Below are 21,604 nucleotides of genomic sequence, written 5' to 3' on the forward strand. Positions count from 1 at the left end.
CGTCGCAACGGCCTCAGGACATCAGCTGAGGCCCACCCCCGATGGGCCGAGTTCCCAACGGCGTGGAACTTATCCTTTCTTTTTCATGAACCTGGCATGGCAGCTGAGGACTGAGTCCAGCACCGCCACAGTCGGTGGGAGAGCCATTCCGCAGGCAGGAGGGGCTTTGCCGGGAGCTGGGGGCACTAGTGGGGGGGGGGGGGGGGGTGTCTTGGGGTGGCGAGTGGGATTACTGGGGGACACTATGTGGCAGGCGGGGTCCATGCGCAGCCGCCGCCATGTTACAGGTGCGGCTGCCGGCGTGCGCATGCACGGCCACGGACCCGGCAATTCTCCGGCCGTGTCCGCAGATAAAGCCGGGTGCTCTACGCTGCGTGGCTGCTAGACCCCCACCAGTCGGAGGATCGGCGCAGCTTTTGCGCCGTTTTGTTCTGCCGTAAAACGCCACTGTTCACATGCCGCCGTCAACACTTGGGTCTTCAAATCGGAGAATCCAACCCATGAAATCCGAATGCTGGTGGGACTTGGAAATAAGCTCTGAAACCACTGGCTGGTTGCTCATGGCAACAAGGGTTATTGGACAAACAGGGCCTATTCTGGTACTGAAATAAAAACAGAAAATGCCAGAAAAACTCAGCTGGTCTGGAAGCACCTGTGGAGAGAGAAACAGGGTTAATGGGTGGAATTCTCCGATTCTGGGATGAAGTTCCATGGTGGAGGCGGGAATGTGAAGTGCTTCCTGATGCAGAGACCGGTGAGATAATACGTTATTACTTATTGTATCTAAGCGCTATATTGAAAACGCACCCATCATTGACTGTGCCACTCATGAAGAAAGAAGATGGATGAAAATGAAGATGGAAAAGGAAGATGGAATACTCAGAGGTTACCAGGGCACGGAATCTGGAAGGTCTGCCTGCAGATGCTCCGCCCCCATTTAATGCTGTGGTGTTCCGGGGCCCAGAGTTGCAGGTGGCTTGCATTCTACACTCTGGAGGCAGCCCCAGACGTTGTACGAGTGATACCCAACGTCTGCATCCGCTGGCATGCTTTCCCGCTGGTTTTGTGGAGAATCAGGTGTGGGTGGGCCTTCATTTGTCCACGCTGGCCTTCGATGAGCTTTCCGACTCACCATGGCGGGCACCAACGGAAAATCTAGTGGGAAATTCACACAGGCCTGAAACCGATTTCTGGGCGTCCCACCATAATCTCCCACCCCCCAGACCCGCCATTACACCCGCCAGCAAGGTCTTGGGAGAAAATCCGCCTAACATTGAGCGTCCAATACGACTTGGAAATGAAGAGAGGTGGAACGATGATGGGTTTTATGCTGTTCAAAAAGGCAGGTGAAGCAAAAGAGGTCAGGGCTAGGCACATGCCTTAGTACTTATAGATGGATCTTTAATACTGGACACATGCAAGTTGTGGTAATTCCTGATCGAAATTAGTTCTAATTTTACTGCTCTTCAATAATGAGCACAAATACGGGGCTGACCATGGTAACAGGAGCACAAGCAAGATTCTACTTGAGTATGCTACAGGCCTAATTTCCCATTCGATTTTCTTGCCTGCTTTCCTGGAAATACAGATTTGCACAATGGGCAGGATTCGCCGTCCGTGCACAGCAGCGGGATTCTCCCATCTGGATTTGGCTGAGCGCCAAATTCTCCGTCCTCGCTGCCAGTGGGAGCGGGCCGGACCCGTATCAGAGAACCCCGGCCAATTGTTTCAAAGAGAGTGACAACCCACGAGTACCTCAGCCCCGGGGGTCACTTTCAAATATGCAAGCCCAGAGGTGGAAATAAATCGCACAGTGGGGGCAGCAAAGTAGAGATTGATCACAGCCTTGCTTAATTTCCATCCATGTGTACTTTCTAGCAGAGGTCCCAGTACAACAAATTGGGTAAAATTCCTGATTCGCCACTTCTTAGCCCAGGGACATCGAAAGCCATCTGAGGGGCCCCAATTGCTGCAATGTTTGAGATGAGCTCACTCAGCTAGACTGGGGAGCAATGTGGGAATCTTTTGATCTGGGAGATTTTGGACTACATAAAGGAGTTTTACCAGTACAGTAGCACATTAAAATAATGGAATTGCTCCTGCTTTATTAAAAAAATGTTTCATAGTACACTCCATATTCAAGGACCTGTTATTTATGATTTTTTATTCCTCTTGGAAATATATATTTTCTACATCTGAAATACAATTCCCCAAGGAGAAGATGTGGCAGAGTGGTTCAGGAAGAAGATTCCAGCAAGTGGGAAACAGGCAGCTGCCAATAGTAGGGCAAGGGGAGGAGGAAGCAGCAGCAGAGGCCAGAGTCAATGGAACAGAGATAGGAGGAAGAACCACAGAATCCCAACAGTGCAGGAGGCCATTCGGCCCATCAAATCCACACCGACCCTCTGAAAGAGCACCGTACTTAGACCCATTCCCCTGCCCTATCCCTGTAACCCAATCTAACCCCTGGACACTAAAGGGCAATTTAGCACAGCCAATCCACCTAACCTGCACATCTTTGGACATTAAGGGACAATTTAGCACGGCCAATCCACCTATCCTGCACATCTTTGGACATTAAGGGACAATTTAACATGGCCAATCCACCTAACCTGCACATCTTTGGACATTAAGGGACAATTTAACATGGTCAATCCACCTAACCTGCACATCTTGAACACTAAGGGGCAATTGATCATGGCCAATCCACCTAACTTGTACACCCCTTGACACTAAGGGGCAATTTAGTGTGGCCAATCCACTTACCCTGCACATCTTTGGGTTGTGGGGGTGAGACCCACGCAGACACGGACAGAACGTGCAAACTCCACACAGACATTCACCCAAGGTCAGAATTAAACCCGGGTCCCTGGCGCTGTGAGACAACTGTGCTAACCACTGTGCTGCCCAAGAGATGCAGGGGTGGAGGAGGGTACAGAAATAAGAGGGGAGCCAGGCCAAGAACGGTGACTATTCTAACGCGGGAATGTGGAAGAGCGGCAATGGTGGACGGGTTGAGGATGGGAGACTGGCCAGGAGAGCACCGAATTAATCAAAGCTGTGAACGAGTGGATCATCCACAGTTTGCATTTTAACATTTCAGCTGATTTTTTGAAAAAAAAAAGGTTTTCTTTGAAAATATGCTGGGTGTTTGTTGTTAAAAGGAAAGGGTTAAAAACTGTTGGCACGTTGCTGGAGAATTTCTCTCTTGCCAAATCTCAGAGTCTCGGCCCCTCACAGCTGCCGGCCACTGTAGCTTAAGACATTGTAAACCTCACTCTAGTAAAGCACAACTGTAAGATTTTATTAGTGGGAAGCTGGAAAAAATGACGAGGGTTGATCTGGATCAGTCCAAGGGTGGGACCAGTAATAAAAAAAAAGGTTCTGAACTGGAATATCAAAAACAAACAGCACTCATGAGCACAGGGGAAAACCAAGCCAGACGTGGGAACTTAAAAAGGCAAGCGGCTGTTTGTAGCACCGAATGGGCCTCGCAGTTTTCCAAAAGCATGCACATGATTTCTGTGAGGGAACAGATGGAAAAAATAAGTTTCTGTAAAAGACAGTTGGGTGCCAAATACTTCCCACCAAGATAATCTTGCAATATACACGAGAGAATAAATGGGACATTTTATAGAAAGAGAAAAGAAAAAAAAATGATAACTATTATGAGCCCTGCTGTTAAAAGTTTGACTTTACTGTGGGTCGCAGGGTGTGGTGCACCAAATGTGGATACAATGCTCCCGCTTGCTCACAGATCACCAGTTTAGCGTTAGAAACGAGATGAAGAGATGACCTCACACATCTTGCGCAGTACCTCAACGACGCGATAATTGCAACGGATACCCATCTTTAAAACCCTGCAGTCAAAGTGCATAAGCAATCTCGGCAGTTGACTCAATCCCGCAAATCCATTTTTCCCTGCAATCTCAGCTGCGGTTATCCACCTGTACGATCTTCCTTTCTGCGTGATCCCAGGCCAAGTGGGTTACTCAGCCGTGCGAGTCATCGACACAGAGCCCAATCCTGTGCTCAACTCACAAAAAATACAGAAAATACAGTGCCCGCCGAGTCTGCACCAACACGTGCAAAACATTTGACTTGCCGACCTAATCCCATTTCCCAGCACTTGTTTAATTCATTTTGTTTGTTCATGGGACGTGGGCGCCGCAGGCTGCGCCAGCATTTACTGCCCATCCATAATTACCCTTGAAGGGGCAGTTTAAGAATCAACCACATTGCTGTGAATCTGGAGTCACATGTAGGCCAGACCAGATAAGGACGGCAGATTTCCTTCCCTAAAGGACATTAGTGAACCAGATGCGTTTTTACTACAATCAACATGGTCATCATTAGACTTTCAATTCCAGATTTTTAGTGAATTCAAATTTCATCATCTACAGTGGTGGGATTTGGTTTACTTGAACAAGTGACAATACCACTACGCCACTGCCTCCCCACAGCCTTGAATGTTATGACGTGCCAAGTGCTCATCCAAGTACTTTTTAAAGGATGTGAGGCATTCCATCTCTCCTATCCTCCCAAGGGGTGCATTCCAGACCGTCACCACTCTCTGGGTAAAAAGGGTTTTCCTCACATCCCCCTAAACCTCCTGCCCCTCACTTTGAACTTGTGTCCCATCATAACTCACCCTTCAACTAAGGGGAACAGCTCCTCTCTATCCACCCTGTCCATGCCTCTCATAATCTTGTTCACCTCAATCAGGTCACCCCTCAGTCTTCTCTGCTCCAGCGAAAACAACGCAAGCCTATCCAACCTGTCTTCATAACTTAAATCTTCCATCCCAGGCAACATCCTGGTGAATCGCCTCTGCACCCCCTCCAGCGCAATCACATCCTTCCTATAATGTGGTGACCAGAATTGTACACAGTACTCCAGCTGTGGCCTCACAAATGTTCTATACAACTCCAACATGACCTCCCTGCTTTTGTAAATGTTGTATGTGTGGCAATAAGCTTGCCCTGGCCCATGGGTGTGAGGCCTTTGCCATTTAAACTCCCAGGGCTCATTTCAAGATACTAGGCCCGACTCCCACTTGAACCTAGCATTAATGACATCAGGCCAGATGGCATGGGTTGAGTGAACACCATAAGAGGATGTGGCCGCACATGTTCGGAAATGGTCCCCAGCATTCAGCTAAGTGGCGAAGCACTCAGCAAGGGTGGGAAGGCCAGGGGCCAAGGTTTTCGTGTGTGGCGCCTGCAAGGAAAAATTTTAAAAATTAAAACAAAACAACTTTTTCTACCCTATTCTGCTGTTCCTTTGGGCTCAGTGTTACATAGATACATAGAAGATAGGAGCTGGAGGAGGCCTTTTGGCCCTTCGAACCTGGTCCACCATTCATCACGATCATGACTGATCATCCAATTCAATAGCCTAATCCTGCTTTCTCCCCTTAGCCTTTGATCCCATTCTCCCCAAGTGCTATATCCAGCCACCTCTTTAATATATTCAAAGTTTTAGCATCAACTATTTCCTGTGGTAATGAATTCCACAGGCTCACCACTCTTTGTGTGAAGAAATGTCTCCTTATCTCTGTCCGAAATGGTTTACCCTGAATCCTCAGACTGTGACCCCTGGTTCTGGACACACCTATCATTGATAACATCTTCCCTGCATCTACCCTGTCTAGTCCTGTTAGAATTTTATAAATCTCTACGAGATCCCCCCTCATTCTTCTGAACTCCAGCGAGAACAATCCCAACCTAGTCAATCTCTCCTCAAATGACAGTCCCACCATCTCTGGAATCAGTCTGGTAAACCTTCGCTGCACTCCCTCGAGAGCAAGAACATCCTTCCTCGGAGAAGGAGACCAAAACTGCCCACAATACTCCAGGCGTGGCCTCACCAAGGCCCTGTACAATTGCAGCAACACATCCCTGCTTCTATACTCGGAACCTCTCGCAATGAAGGCCAACATACCATTAGCCTTCTTTACCGCCTGCTGCACCTGCATGCTTACCTTCAGCGAATGGTACACAAGGACACCCAGGTCCCGCTGCACACACCCCTCTCCCAATTTACAACCATTCAGGTAGTAATCAGCCTTCCTGTTTTTGCTTCCAAAATGAATAACCTCACACTGATCCAAATAATACTGCATCTGCCATTGGTTTGCCCACTCGCCCAACCTGCCCAGATCTTGCTGTAGGATCCCTGCATCCTCGTCACAATTCACCCTCCCACCTAATTTGGTATCATCTGCAAACTTTGAGATGCTACAGTTTGTTCCCTCATCCAAATCATTAATATACATTGTGAATAGCTGGGGTCCCAGCACCGATCCCTGTGACACCCCACTAGTTACTGCCTGCCAATTTGAAAAGGACCCATTAATCCCTTTGTTTCCTCTCTACCAACCAGTTTTCTATCCACCTCAATACATTTCCCCCAATCCCATGCGCTTTAATTTTGCCCAATAATCTCTTATGCGGGACTTTGTCAAACGCCTTCAGAAAGTCCAAATATACCACATCGACTGGCTCCCCCTTGTTAACTGTACTGGTTACCTCTTCAAAGAATTCCAACAGATTTGTCAAGCATGATTGTCCCTTCATAAATCCGTGCTGACTCTGACTGATCCTGCCACTGCTTTCTAAATGTTCCGCTGTAAAGTCCTTGATAATGGATTCAAGCATTTTCCCCACTACCGATGTTAGGCTTACTGGTCTATAATTCCCTGCTTTCTCTCTACCTCCCTTTTTGAATATCGAAGTGATGTGAGCTACCCTCCAATCTACAGGGACAGTTCCAGAGTCTATAAAATCCCGGAAGATGACCACCAATGCATCCACTATTTCCAGAGCCACCTCCTTAAGCACTCTGGGATGCAGATTCTCAGACCCTGGGGATTTATCCACCTTCAATCTCATCAGTTTTCCCAGCACCATTTCTTTACTAATGTTGATCACCCTCAGTTCTTCCCTCTCACTAAACCTTTCTGGGATCTGATTTGTGAAGACAGAACCAAAGTATGTATTCAATTGCTCAGCCATTTCTTTGCCCCTTTATTATGCATTCCCCTGTTTCTGTCTGTAGGGGGCCTACATTTCTCTTTACCGATCTCTTTCTCTACATATCTGTAGAAACTCTTAGGGCGCGATTCTCTGCTGCCCACGACGGGTCGGAGAATAGCGGGAGGGCCTTCCCGACATTTTTCCCCACCTCCCGCTATTCTCCCCCCCCCCCCCCCCTCCCCCACGGCCGCCCCACGACACGAATCGCTGCTCGCCGTTTTTACGGCGAACAGCGATTCTCCCCAGACGGCCGTTTTCACGAACGCAAACACACCTGCTCTCACCGTTCGTGAAAACGGCCGCAAAGTGCCGTCCCGGACAACCATGGCACCGATTGGCACGGCCGCACCACGACTGTGCCAAGGGTGACATGGGCCTGCGATCGGTGGGCACCGATCGTGGGCAGCGGGTCTGATACCCGCGCACTCTTTGTTCCTCCGCCACCCCGCAGGATCAGTCCGCGGGGCGGCTGAGGGGCATGACGGCCCTCACATGCGCGGGTTTGACACACATGCGTGATGACGTCTCCGCGCATGCGCGGGTTGGAGCCGTCCAACCCGCGCATGCGCGGCTGACGTCATCGTGCGCGTCAGCCGCCGTGACGTTTGGCGCGCGGGCTTAGCGACGGTCGCTAAGCCCGCGATGCCGTGCTTCACGGGGCCGCGCTGCTAGCCCCGCCCGGGGGGGGGGGGAGAATCGGGTCCCGGGAGGGGGCGCGGAGGCTGCCGTGAAACACGGCCAGTTTCACGGCAGCCTTTATGACTCTCCGCATTTGCGGAGACTCGCGCCCTTAGTGTCAGTCTTTATGTTCCCTGCAAGCTTCCTTTCGTACTGTACTTTCCCCTTCTTTATCAATCCCTTCGTCCTTCTTTGTTGAATTCTAAACTGCTCCCAATCCTCAGACGTATTATTTTTCTTGGCCAATCTGTATGCTTCTTCCTTGTATCGGATACTATTTCTAATTTCCTTTGTAAGCCATGGATTGGCCTTCTTACCCCCTTTGCTTTTGTGCCAGACAGGAATGAACAGTTGCTGTAGTTCCTCCATGCATTCCTTGAATGTTTGTCTATCCACTGTCATCCCTTTAAGTAACTCTCCCCAATCTATCAAGGCCAACTCACGCCTCATATCCTCATAGTTCCTTTTATTAATATTCAGCACCCTAGTCTCCGAATCAACTACTTCACTCTCCATCTTGATAGAAAATTCTATTATGTTATGGTCGCTCATCCCCAAGGAGTCTCATACAGCCAGATTGGCAATGATTCCCTTCTCATTACACAGTGCCCAGTCTAAGATGGCCTGCTCTCTAGTTGGTTCCTCCACATATTGGTCAAGAAAACCACCCTGTATGCACTCCAGGAATTCCTCCTCTACGACATTGTGGCTAATTTGATTTGCCCAATCTACGTGAAGATTAAAATCACCCATGGTGACCGATATTCCCTTATTACATGCATCACTGATTTCTTGTTTAATGCCATTCCCAACCTCACCAGTGCAGTTTGGGGGTCTATATATGACACCCACTAATGCGTTCCTAGTGAAGTTGCCACCAGACATTGTGTGCACACTGTGTAATAGTCAGCTGGGCCTGAGCTATGTCATCAGGCCTTAACTGTTTCAGCCTAGCTAGCTGCCTAACCTGCGTCCATCAAAATGGTGCTTGGCCTTCAACCCCATACACGGCCTGATATTCTGGGGCACTAATCAATGGAGATACCGAGAAAGCTCAAAATATTCGTACCCAAAAGTTCTTTTTTTTTAAAAACGTACTGACAAACTCTGAGGTGAAAATGCTTTGGACAGAATACTGGCCACACAGTGAGTGAGTCGAGGGATAACTAAACCCACTAGATTCGAACATGCACACAATATCAACTGTTGATAAATTAGCTTTTACGTGCAGTTGGGCCCAGCAAACCTTATCCCCCAAGATTAGCAGCATTTACTGTCCAAAAATACTACTTTCAAAATACTTGGCAAAAATAGGGAAAGATAGAATTATCACATTTCTTGTAATAGCTTGGAAATAAATATAGAAAAAAAAGGTTCTCATGGTGACACTCATTTTCAAATCTCAGGACCTCATCCCATTTTTAAACTCAAATGCTGCCGCTGTTCTCCAGAGACAGAAAAGATTGTGGGAGAAGAGATGTTAGGTTAGGCCACAGCTGGAGTGCTGTGTGCAGTTCTGGTCGTCTCACTGTAGGAAGGATGTGATCGTACTGGAGAGGGTGCAGAGGAGATTCACCAGCATGTTGCCTGGGCTGGAGCATCTCACCTATGAAGAGAGACTGGTTAGGCTGGGGTTGTTTTCCTTGGAGCAGAGAAGGCTGAGGGAGGACCTGATCAAGGTGGACAAAATTATGAAGGGCATAGATAGGATAGACAGGACGGTACTTTTCCCCTTAGTAGAGGTGCCAATAACCAGGGGCACAGATTTAAGGTAAGGGGCAGGAGATTTAGAGAGGATTTGAAGAAAAACCTTTTCATACAGAGGATGCTGGGAATCTGGAACTCGCTGCCTGAAAGGGTGGGAGAGGCGGGAACCCTCACAACATTTAAGAAATATTTAGATGAGCGCTTGAAGCACCCCAACACATAAGGTTACGGACCAAGTGCTAGAAAATGGCATTGGTGATTGATGGCCGGCATGGACAGGTTGGGCTGAAGGGCCTCTTTCCATGTGTACAAACGCTCTGACACGCTCTATGACTCCATGGAAACACACAGCAAGTTCTACAAAGAGAAAAGGAGTTGCACAGAATTTCGAAGAGAAATTATTTACAATAATCTTTATTATTGTCACAAGTAGGCTTACATTAACACTGCAATGAAGTTACTGTGAAAATCCCCTAGTCGCCACATTTCGGCGCCTGTTCGGGTCACAGAGGGAGAATTCAGAATGTCCAATTCACCTAACAGCACGTCTTTCGGGACTTGTGGGAGGAAACCGGAGCACCCGGAGGAAACCCACGCAGACACGGGGAGAACGTGCAGACTCCACACAGACAGTGACCCAAGCGGGAATCGAACCTGGGACCCTGGCGCTGAGAAGCAACAGTGTAACCACTGTGCTTGCCTGCCTTTCTCTGCTGATGAATGATATGCACGTTGGTTTATAAATTTCACAGGCACCTGATACTCTGCCCAAGTGGCCTTGTCAGTGACACTTGCAACGCATGAAAGAATTTAAAAAAAAGGTTGGCAAGTTGTTTGGCCATGGAGACAGACAAGGAAAGCAAAAAAAAAAGAAAGCTCAATGCTACCTTCACCCAAAACTGATGATCACACACTTTGCAGGAGACCATTAAATTAAAAGTGAATCACCCTCAATTAAATCAGCTAAAATGTGCCACGAGCACACGGATAAATCTAATTCAAAGCTGCAATCAAAGAAAATCCTCCCGAGATTATGAACCGTACAAAATTGTGTGACATTTTACATGTCCCATGAATGATTCACAAGAGGATATTAAACTGTAAGCTCTGGTATTCCCTCCTTAAACTCTCTATCCCTTTCAGACACTCCTTAAAGCTGATCTCTGGTGGCACAGTGGTTAGCACTGCTGCCTGAAAGCGCGAGGGACCCGGGTTCAATTCCGACTTTGGGTGACTGTGGAGTTTGTACTTTCTCACCGCGTCCGCGTGGGTTTCCTCCGGGTGAACGAACAAAGAACAATCCAGCACAGGAACAGGCCCTTCGGCCCCTCCAAGCCTGCGCCGATCACGTGTCTGGTGCTCCGGTTTCCTGCCACTGCCAAAAGCTGTGCAGGCATGGGGGGGGGGGGGGGGGGGGGGGGGGGGGGGGCACGGATCGAGAGGTTGGGGTGCCATTTTAAGATCGTGCCCCGTCTTGCTGAAACTCTCTACACAGGCTAAGGGTTTCGTGCAAGACAAGCTGTTTTTGATTTTTTGTGGCGGTACTACAGGTATCAACCTTGCTGATACCTACCTTTGAAGTGAAGATGTGACAAAGGAGCACGTTGAACTAAATGTCTCAATTTAAAGTTTAGTCAGCTATTTAAAAAGTTTGAGAACTTTACATCCTCCCCACTTCATGCTTGCTCTTCTTTCACACAAGGTGGACGAGGCCTACATCGATGTTTCTCAGTGTCGACTGACAGGCAACAGCTTGTGTGGTAGGGCGAGGCTCCCAAATTCTTCTTTTCCCCCGGCCCGCTCCCTGTCTCCTGCTGATGGCTGCTATGAGAGGTAAGGAATGCTCAAAGAATTGTAAGGCGCATCACAAACAATGGCTGAACTGGTGAATCAATCAAGGGGGAAATCTCTTTGGCACCATCATTCGAAAAAGCACAAGTTTCATCTCCTGGGCCTTGAAGTTCTGAAACCAGTGGAAGAAACAGCAGATGGCTCATTTTTTGATCAGCACTAATGCAGACATTTCTCAGACCAGCTGCTGTCAAGAGGCGGTGGCACATTCGAAGGCTGCAAGTAACATTTTTCTGGTTGGAGGCACTCATTACTGAAGCTGAAGTGGCTACAAATTCCTCCACATGTCACATTTCCCCAATGGGGAAATCATAATGGTTACAAGACTTTGCTCCCGAGACGAATGTAATTCATAGAGGGATTTCTAGCCAAAACTGAATATTGGCTGCTAACTCATACACTCACTAACCGAGCTATACAGTAAACTGAATGATTATAACAAGCTGAATACCCCCTCAAACACAATAGCACCGACAAACATGCCTGTAATAAGCTGCATTACTTCACATGTATGTATTTGATATTTTAATAGTGATTTGAGGCCTTGGTCTTCATTTTTTCTAAACTATGAGGAGAAAGGGCAGGGGTGCAGCACATTGAAAATTGGTAATTTTTTTCATATGCATCCCATAAAAGTTTGATCCAAACATTTAAATTTCTTGGCAAACTACTTGCGCATTTATTTGGATTCAACTACATTATAATTAAATTACATTCTGCAGTTTACCCATCACAGTGGGTATGCTACTCTGCAAGAGCTTGGCTATTAAATAGAACTTTTGTTAAGTCTACTTAAAAGTGGGGCTTGTTCTAAATATCATATAAACGTTGATTTTGACCTTAATTCTGTAATGTAACAGGCTCCCTTTTGTACTCTGCAAAACAACACAATCAAGACCAGCTTTTACTTCGCCACCTACATCAGGATTTTGAGAACGGGCGACGCCTACTTCATGTCTGTAGATCAGGCGGCATTGCATTCCTGGTGGAATCTGTTTGGCGTGGCAAGCCATTAAATCGTTTTCAAAGTGCTGTTTCATCTGCCGGGTCCCGTGTTCAAACTGCTACTAAAAACAATTTGGACTGGGCGGGCTGCTCAATGTGCAATCATCAGACTGCTTTCTGAAGCAACCCTGCATGCCCACAGGCTGAGTCAGTGGCGCATGCCAGTGTTGGAAAATATACTGTGTTCCTGCACCTCATTATTTTTTTCACCATGAAAAACAGAGCTTTCCAGATGGTGCAATGGGTAAGGGCGTTGTCTGGTGTGGCTGTACGGCAGATAATAATAATAATCTTTATTATTGTCACAAGTAGGCTTGCATTAACACTGCAATGAAGTTACTGTGAAAAGCCCCTAGTCACCACATTCCGGAGCCTGTTCGGGTCACAGAGGGAGAATTCAGAATGTCCAATTCACCTAACAGCACGTCTTTCGGGACTTGTGGGAGGAAACCGGAGCACCCGGAGGAAACCCACCCAGACACGGGGAGAACGTGCAGACTCAACACAGACAGCGGTCATAGGTGTGATTTCTAGTACACACTGAAAGACCTGGGGTGGGATTCTCTGTCCCGCCGCACCCGTTGTCTGGTGTGACGCGCCCCGCCGGCAGCGGGACCCTCCATCCCGGCAGCCGGCCAATGGGGTTTCCCACTGTGGGCACCCCCACGCCGTTGGGAAATCCGCAGGCGTGCGTGCGCTGCCGGTGAAACGAAGGATCCCGTTGAATGATCCAGCACTTGATTCTAAGGGCGGAATTCTCCCATCTGGGACTAAGTTGCATGGTGGAGACAGGGATGGTTTCCCACTGTGGAGGCCGACGGGAAATCCCGCAGACGTACCTTTCGTCATTAATTAGCATCCAGGGGGATTCCCGATGTCTGGAGCGGTGGGACGTGCTGGGTGGCGTGCGGCCCGCCATCATATTCGGGTGCCATAGGTGCCCAGATATCCTGTCAACATTACCTATCGAGATGTCAGGAAGGCGAGGTTACGGGCCAGCCCCCAAGTTCAGTGGCACTTCTCTGTGCTTCCCACTTGACTTTGTCGAAGTCAGGTGGGATGTACTCAACCTTGCAGATGGGAAGAGGTGGCCACGCAGGGAAATGAACCCTGCATGGGTGCAAGTTGCTGATGCTGTAAGTGTCCAGGCTATCCAGCCCAGGTCAGCCAAACAATGGCACAATAGGACAAACTTCAGCTGTTTGCAGCAACCAAATCCTTTTCCTTTCCGGCACGGTGACACAGTGGTAAGTGCTGCTGCTTCACAGCGGCAGGAACCCGGTTTGAATTCCGACCTTGGTCACTGTCTATGTGGAGTTTGCACATTCTCCCCGTGTCTGGATTGGTTTCCTCCAGGTGCTCCAGTTTCCTCCCACAGTCCAAAGATGTGCAGGTTAGATGGCTTGGCCATGATAAATTGTCCCTTAGTGTCCAGGGATATGCAGGTTAGATTAAGGGGTTATGGGGATCAGGCGGGTGAGTGGACATGGGTAGAGTGCTCTTTCAAAGGGTCAGTGCAGACTCGATGGGCTGAATGTCCTCCTTCTGCACTGTAGGGATTCAACGATTCTATTCTATGATCCTTTGACAATGCCCAGGAGAAATTACATCTTCCTTTCACCCTCGAAAATGCCACTTCTGTCACCACTGATCTGTTCTCCACAACCCCCCCCCCCCCCCCCCCCCCCCCCCCGCAATCAGCCTCTGCAGTGGGAAACAGTCCCTGTCCCCACCTCCGCACATGGAGTCACACCTTTATCTCTCCCTAGATGCATTACTGACACTGGGAAAAGGTCTGAACTTATGACCTAGTTCCTGGGAGGGGGTCCGAAGCTGGACCCAGGGCTGGGTGGAGAACCCCCGCCTTCTGTAAGCTGCTTCGCGGAGGAACCACGGGGATGAAACTCACCCATCCTATGCCACATGTAGCGCTCCAAGGTCCTTCACCTTCCCTTCTCGGATGTCTGTGAACTGCCCATGGCTTCTTTAAGTTGGCGGGTGGGTGGCGGAGGGGGGGGTGGATTAAACTGCATCCCATTCGTCGGATGCAAACTGGATTCACGGCGGCCACCAGCAGAATCGCGATCCAACATGGTGGGCGTTATCAGAAGATTCCGCTGTCATTTTACGCCGGCATGAAACTGATTTTCATACCTCCTGCCAAATTCTCCCCCCCCCGCGACCGTGTCTGCCACACCGCCAACAGAAACATTGGAGAATTCCGCCCCATCTTGGGAGAGCAACTGGGGATCCAACTGAACTAAAAAGGCGAGAGCATGGAAACAAATAAGCCAGGATTCCAGTCCTAGCAGTTGGCCCAGTGACCTTAAATAAGAAATTCCATTGGGTGAGATCACATAGAATTACACAGAATTTACAGGCCAATTAGTCTGCTCTACGCCAGTGCTTATACTCCACACAGGCTGCCTAGCATCCTACTTCAACTGACTGCATCAGCATAGCCAATCTAAAGATTGTGCAAAGCTGTGATGCACTCCACAGTTCAACAGCCTGCAGACTCATCCGAGTTGAACTTTACATCCAGGATGGGAACAGAGCCCAAGAGACGAGTCAGGGAAAGCGGAGCAGAGGGTCAGGTGATGTTAACCGATCAAAATGATCTGGAGCCGGTGAGAAGCTGTTTGGGAGGAGGGCTTTGCCCAGACCAGAGGGAACTGTCCCTGACACTAAGGCAAATGATCGGGCAGAGGGGGTTGGGTGAGTTTGATATGGATAGCAGTTGGTAGGGAGCAGGGAGGGCCAGAAGAGCTACCCTGCTCAGGATTCCCACAAGGGGAAGTGTAAAGGTTTTACACTATCATTCTGGGTCCCTTCTAATCCAAGAGAGAAATAAAGTCCATCCTTAATATAAAAGAGAAGCCAATCAGAGGGGGTATCACAAAGACCTGCAAAAGTTCACAGTGGATCAAACGCAACAAGAAATGGCAGGATTTAACAATATAAGGATTGAAGATGATGGCGTGTCTAGCTGAAGCAACGTGGATGCTGACCAGCTCCTTTGTTTTTCTACTCACAAATACTGGGTATTAACCTGCCTGTGACTGGTTGGCAATCAGAATGTTTCAGTTCTGGGAGGGCAACTGTTTCATTTGGAGGGGTACTGCTACTGTCCACTTTTTTTGAGGTAGAAATTAAAACAAGCTGTCGACTCCAAAGAAAAAGCAAAGACCTGTATCGGCAGCGGACACAAACTCGACAATGCTCCCCGCTCGCCAAGTGTTTATTCTTGTGTGCAACCTTTTATTTTTTATTTGGGGGATGGGGGGGGGGGGGGGCTGCTCACAAGCTTGATCGTGACTGTCAAACTGCTTCATTTGTGCATCATCCGATGCGCACTCAATGAAACCCCCAATCAGAACTCCTCCCAATCAAAGCCTCCCCCATCAGTTTCCCCCCATCAGACTCCCCATAAATCCCCCCATAAGACCCCCCCTCCCAGCAGATCCCCTCATCAGACCCCCCACCCATCAGACCCCCCACCCATCAGACCCCCCCATGTCACAAGTCGGCTTACATTAACACTGCAATGAGGGGCAGCACGGTAACACAGCGGTTAGCACAGTTGCTTCAAAGTGGCAGGTACACGGGCTCGATTCCCGGCTTGGGTCACTGTGCGGGGTCTGCACGTTCTCCCCGTGTCTGCGTGGGTTTCCTCCGGGTGCTCCGGTTTCCTCCCACAAGTCCCGAAAGACGTGCTGTTGGGTGAATTGGACATTCTGAATTCTCCCTCTGTGTTATCAAACAGACGCAGGAGTGTGGCGACTAGGGGCTTTTTACAGTCACGTCATTGCAGTGGTTTTTAAAAATAAATTTAGAGTACCCAATTAATTTTTCCCAATTAAGGGGCAATTTAGCGTGGCCAACTGACCTATCCTGCACAACTTTGGGTTGTGGGGGTGAGACCCACACAGACACGGGGAGAATGCAAACTCCACACAGTGACCCAGGGCCGGGATCGAACCTGGAGCCTACTTGTGACATGGGGGAGTCTGATGGGGGAGGGATCTGATCGGTGGGGGATCTGATGAAGGGCATCTGATGGGGGTGGTGTCTTATGGGGGGATTTATGGGGAGTCTGATTGGGGGAAAACTGATGGGGGAATGGGGGAGGCTCTGATTGGGAGGGGTTCTGATTGAGAGTTTCATTGGGAAGGTCTGGGGGGCGGGGTCCGAGGGGTGCGGGGTCCGAGGGGAGGCGGCATCCGGGGGGGGGGGGGGGGGGTTCCAAGGGGGGGCGGGGTCCAAGGGGGGCAGGGTCTGAGGGGGCTTCTGATGGGGAGGGGGGGGGGCATCACTGGATCTCCGGTCGCCCGATCAAAATGGCAGCCCAATACCGGGATCCCCATGGAATCCGGCAAGCTCACTTCCATGCATAAATTAGCATGGTAAAGGAGAGGGAGTCGCAGCTGGACTCCCTTCCGAGTGGTTGCGGAGACTAGGAGCAAGTCCATGCTGGCGAGAGCACTTTGTCTCCAGAACAGAGTATTGAGCCCATAATGAGCTCAAGGTGCAGCGGATGATGCACTCCCAACTGAAAAGGGAAGTAAATTGATAGCACTCATGATGTGGGTGACACTAATTAAGAATTGGTTTGTCAAGAAAATAAAAGGGCGCCAATGGGTACTGTAGGTGTGGTTCAGGTATTCAGTAGTATTTGAATTCTGGAAAGAGCTACAGCAGTGCTTTTTTTTTGATTTACAAGAGTCATTCCAGAAAACTTTATTTAAAAAAAAACACTTTAATCTAGAAAACCTACAACACTGTAGCTTTATGCTCAGGCCACAGATCTCTGACAGACTTTCAGCATATCAATCTATCATCACGTTTGGTAGAAGCTAAGGAAAGGTATACCGTTAAGGCTTGAAGTGAGATTTAGACAACTGATTCTGACTCGTTTGCTACAGTCCTTATTGCTGCACAAAAAGAAATATTCACCTGGACAGGATTTTCGCAAGCCTCTAAATGTGTTCCACTTCAACTTTGCAAATTGAATGAAAATTGCTTCCCTTGGTCTCAGCTATGGTTCCATTAATAGTTCTGGGAATCTGACACCCCCCCCCCCTCCCCCCCAGTAAACAAACACCCCCTTTTTAAAAAAAAGTTGGCAAATCACACGCCAACATTTGTAGTGAATTTTCCCTCGATTGTAACGCTGCCCAGCTGTAAATTTCTTGGCTCCGAGGAAGTGCCACGGCTGTAGAATTTCCTGCATGCAATTTCACCACATGTGTAGCAGCTGAAAACAGTATTAAAACATTCTTTATATCTGCCTGCAGAAGGGACGAGGCAGGAAGAGGACCCAAACCTCAAATCTATGTATATTAGCAAAATTGGGGTTGTGTCTGCCTGACCGTATTCTGGCAACATCCCAAAGAAACTGAGGCATTTTACATTTGTTCCCCGGATGTGAGGGACACTTATGAGGCTTAACTAATTGCCCATCTCGTGTTGCCCAGAGATAGTGGGGTGCAGTCTTCACAGTGATTTTTTAACCTTTTTGGTCTCCTTATTTAAGGACAGATAAAATTGATCTGGATGCAGATCACAGACTGTTCACTCAGCTGATTCCTGGCATGAAGGGGTTATCTTATGAAGAAAGGTTTGGTATACCTTTGGTGTTTTGAAGAATGAGAGGTGATCTTATTGAAACATACGGGGTCCAGAGGGGACCTGACAGAGTGGATGGCCGGAATTCTCCAGTTGTTGCGATTAACTTTTCCCACTGGCGGCGCACTCTCATCCATGGATTTCCCAGCAGCATGGGGTGGTTACAACAGGAAACCTCATTGACAAGCGGTGGGAAGATAGAATCCCGTCACCATCGAACGGCGTGCCGCAGAGAAACACGCGGCTGGGGGACCGGAGAATCCCACCCAATGTTTCCCCTTGTGGGAGAGTCTAGAACTCGGGGACACGCAGTTTAAAAATAAGGGGTCGCGCACATGCCCCATAAACATTCAGCTTTGCTTTAATGTTTCTGTCATGAGCAGCATGCCTCCCCAGACTCTGCATTGTCATCCAATTTTGCCCTTCCACTGACAGGCCATCTTTCTTGTTAGATAGCTGACCAAATTAGGCAGCCGTGGCTGCAAACGTTACACACACATGAGAGGGGGCTTGGTGCGTGCCAGAGATGGCAGGACACAGAGGAAAGAAAGGAAGCGTGGAATTGTTAGCCTAAGTGCAGCTGTGATACCAGGAAAGAACAGGGGTTCGCCATGAGCGCGTGAAGCATTTCAGCACCCACCACAACACCTGCTTCAACAGCTGCTATAGTGCTGCTGAGTGATAGGTCAGGCTGAGGTTAAGCAGCTACCATTGCAGCGGATTTCACAGTGGAAGTAAAACAATAACCATGCCCAGCAATGCACAATCTTGAAGGCCGCAGTTACTCAATTACTACTACAGCGGTTACATTTCTCAGTGTTGAAATACGAAACACTGAGAATCTATCGGTAATAACGCCCCACTCACTCGGCTAATTTTGCAAGCAATTGCAAGTTTAACCCATTCGCTGGCTTGACTACCTTCTGTGAATGCCGTTTTGCACAGCTGGTACTTTTCAATGACACGCTATCATCTCTATAAATATCATACCTGTTATTATGAAAATTATACCCTCGTCAGCATTTAATATTCCCGACCGCACCCTTGAGCTCTCTCGACACCATGCTTCATTTTCCATACGTGAAAGCATGGCAGTTTATTTATAAAATTAAAGAAAATGAAATGGAAGCTTCAGCTCAGGCAGTATACAGAATTTATCGTCAGACCCTTTGGCTGAAACCTTCCACCCTCTTTCGTGGATGATGTTTTCTGGTGCCGCTGGAAGTTAACGGAGCTTTGGCTGGACTGGTGTTCCCGCTCGCAACGGGTCCCGCCACGGACGAGACCGGAGAATCCCACCCACTGGACTTTCCAAGATATCAGGTAGGATTTTACAGCCCTTCCCGCCGGTGGGATCTTCCGGTCCTGCTCAAGGCGAACAACCCCCCCCCCCCCCCAAAAACACCAGGCTCCCTGGCGGTGGGAGAGGCACTCCACGCAAAACAGTGTGGACTTCGGCAGGAACTGAAGTACCCGCCAGCGGCTGGTGGCGAGCCGCGTCTGCCGCCAGAAAACACGCTGTGGGGAGGACGGAAAATCCCACCCTTCATCTGGAATAATTTTTTTAAATATTAATTTAGATTGCCCAATTCTTATTTTCCAATTAAGGGGCAATTTAGAGTGGCCAATCCACTTACCCTGCACATCTTTGGGTTGTGGGGCTGGCACCCACACAGACACGGGGAGAATGTGCAAACGCCACACGGACAGTGACCCAGAGCTGGGATCGATCCCGGGTCCTCGACGCCTTGAGGCAGCAGCGCTAACCACTGCGCCGCCATGCCGCCCTTTTCAACTGGAATCATGTGGTGTATGAAGGATCAAATTAACAGATTTAGGGCCTTTTGTTCTGCCCTTTCATCATGGCAGAGAAGCAAAACCAAGTATCTTCATTTGCTTTGGAAAGACAAACATTCTTGTTTCAAATGACTTGCCCAGCACCAAACTTACAAGCTTTATCTCTCTCCTCCTCGTCTCCCCCTCGTCTCCTCGAAACTGGAGCACCCGGAGGAAACCCACGCAGACATGGGGAGAACGTGCAAACTTCACACAGACAGAGATCCAAGCTGGGAATCGAACGTGGAATCCTGGAGCTGCGAAGCAACTGTGCTAACCACTGTGGTACCGTGCTATGAGGCGAGTAACAACATTGCCACTCTTCCTGGCACAACAAAAAATTATCCAATGCGTTTTATTCTGGAAAATTGCGAACGGGGTTCAAGAAATCGCAAAGGACTCCGGTTTGCGCTGGCAGCGTCACACCCATTTCGGACAGGAGCGCTGAGCATCCATTTACAGACCTGTCTGAAAATCCATGCCTGGCAGGCCTCGAGGGCTCACGAAACGGTCACAATTTCCCTGTCATTTTCAAATGCCAGCTACCTCATAAACGGGACAGAGAGCGGCTGAAAAAATGGCCCAAACACACCCCTGGAAGGTGTGGAGAGTCCACCCTATGTGGGTTTACTGATGACAACTGGAAAATTATGTCTATTTTCAAGCACAGCTCCTCACCTTGGGAGGATTTTATGCTTACATGTTTTACAGATGGCCTTTGGCTTTTTACAAACTATAAGGATCAGTGGGCAAGTGAAAAGGCTTAAACTCAGGGAGTACAAATTACTGATTTTGTCTAAACAGTACCTAGAGCAGAGCCTAATCCTGCCTTGGGGCAATCAGACTACAGTATTATCCTCTTGTAATTATCGTGGGCGATTTGAACACTTTTAACAAATAAGGCTGTCAGGAAAATCTTACGACATTGTCATACTGAAGGAGTAAGAAACACCTAGCATAAAGATGGCAAAATATGTACAGAAATGTACCTTCTGCCTCTTCATAAATTCTGAAGAATTGGACAAAGGTTAAATGTTTTCTGCTTCTTTTTGTTTTCGATCACTGATGAAGCAAATACCCACCCAACATTCAGATGATCCACCAGTGCTTCAGTGAGACAGGTAGCAGCTGCAACAGCTTCCTTCCTCCTTTTTTCTGAAAGAAAACGAAGACACAAAGATGGTGAAGAACTGCACGGCCACCCTGAACTATTTGCGCACTCTTAATGAGGGAGAAAAGTAGCCACACCTGCGTGACCCAAATATCAAAATGCACAATTCGAATAGCCTCTGGACCCTCACATCATTCATCCTCATGTAGGAATGGGCTGGACACATCCAAATGCTCCAACTGACCTCTGTACTGCCGTTAAGTGATTGTCACAGAATTGTTACAGTGTAGGAGGCCATTCAGCCCATCGTGTGGGTCACCAAATGAGCATCATAAGGTTAGGTTAGGTGTATTGGCCATGCTAAATTGCCCTTAGTGTCCAAAAAAGGTTGGAGGATTTATTGCGTTAAGGGGATAGGGTTGAAGTGAGGGCTTAAGTGGGTCGGTGCAGACTCGATGGGCCGAATGGTCTCCTCCTGCACTGTATGTTCAATGTTCTATGTATGTTTATAACTTAAGCGTCATTCTGTGGCAGACAGAATGGTTTATCACGCCACAACACATTCAAAGCACACTTTCGAGCTTTCCAGAACACAAAGTTACCATTCGCCTCTCTCTGGCCTGCACACCAATCTAAATGCCTTCCCGCTTTTATTTTTAAAAAGACCTCCCCATTCTCCCCACCCATCCATCTCTCCCTCCCTTCCAAACTGGGATACTGCTCTATAGACACAAGCAGCTCTCTAGTGCCT

At 48.6% G+C, this 21,604-nt stretch overlaps 1 protein-coding gene across 1 annotated transcript in view; it reads right to left on the reverse strand.

Moving 5' to 3' along the window:
- bloc1s1 (biogenesis of lysosomal organelles complex-1, subunit 1) overlaps positions 1–21,604 on the reverse strand; it is an 88,597-nt gene that overhangs the window by 45,598 nt on the left and 21,395 nt on the right. Inside the window, exon 2 of the mRNA XM_038786566.1 lies at positions 20,825–20,897. Coding sequence (XP_038642494.1) covers positions 20,825–20,897 — 73 coding nt within the window. The remainder of the gene's footprint in view (positions 1–20,824; positions 20,898–21,604) is intronic.

This window comes from Scyliorhinus canicula, chromosome 28, assembly GCF_902713615.1.
Source record: "Scyliorhinus canicula chromosome 28, sScyCan1.1, whole genome shotgun sequence".
NCBI lineage: Eukaryota > Metazoa > Chordata > Chondrichthyes > Carcharhiniformes > Scyliorhinidae > Scyliorhinus > Scyliorhinus canicula.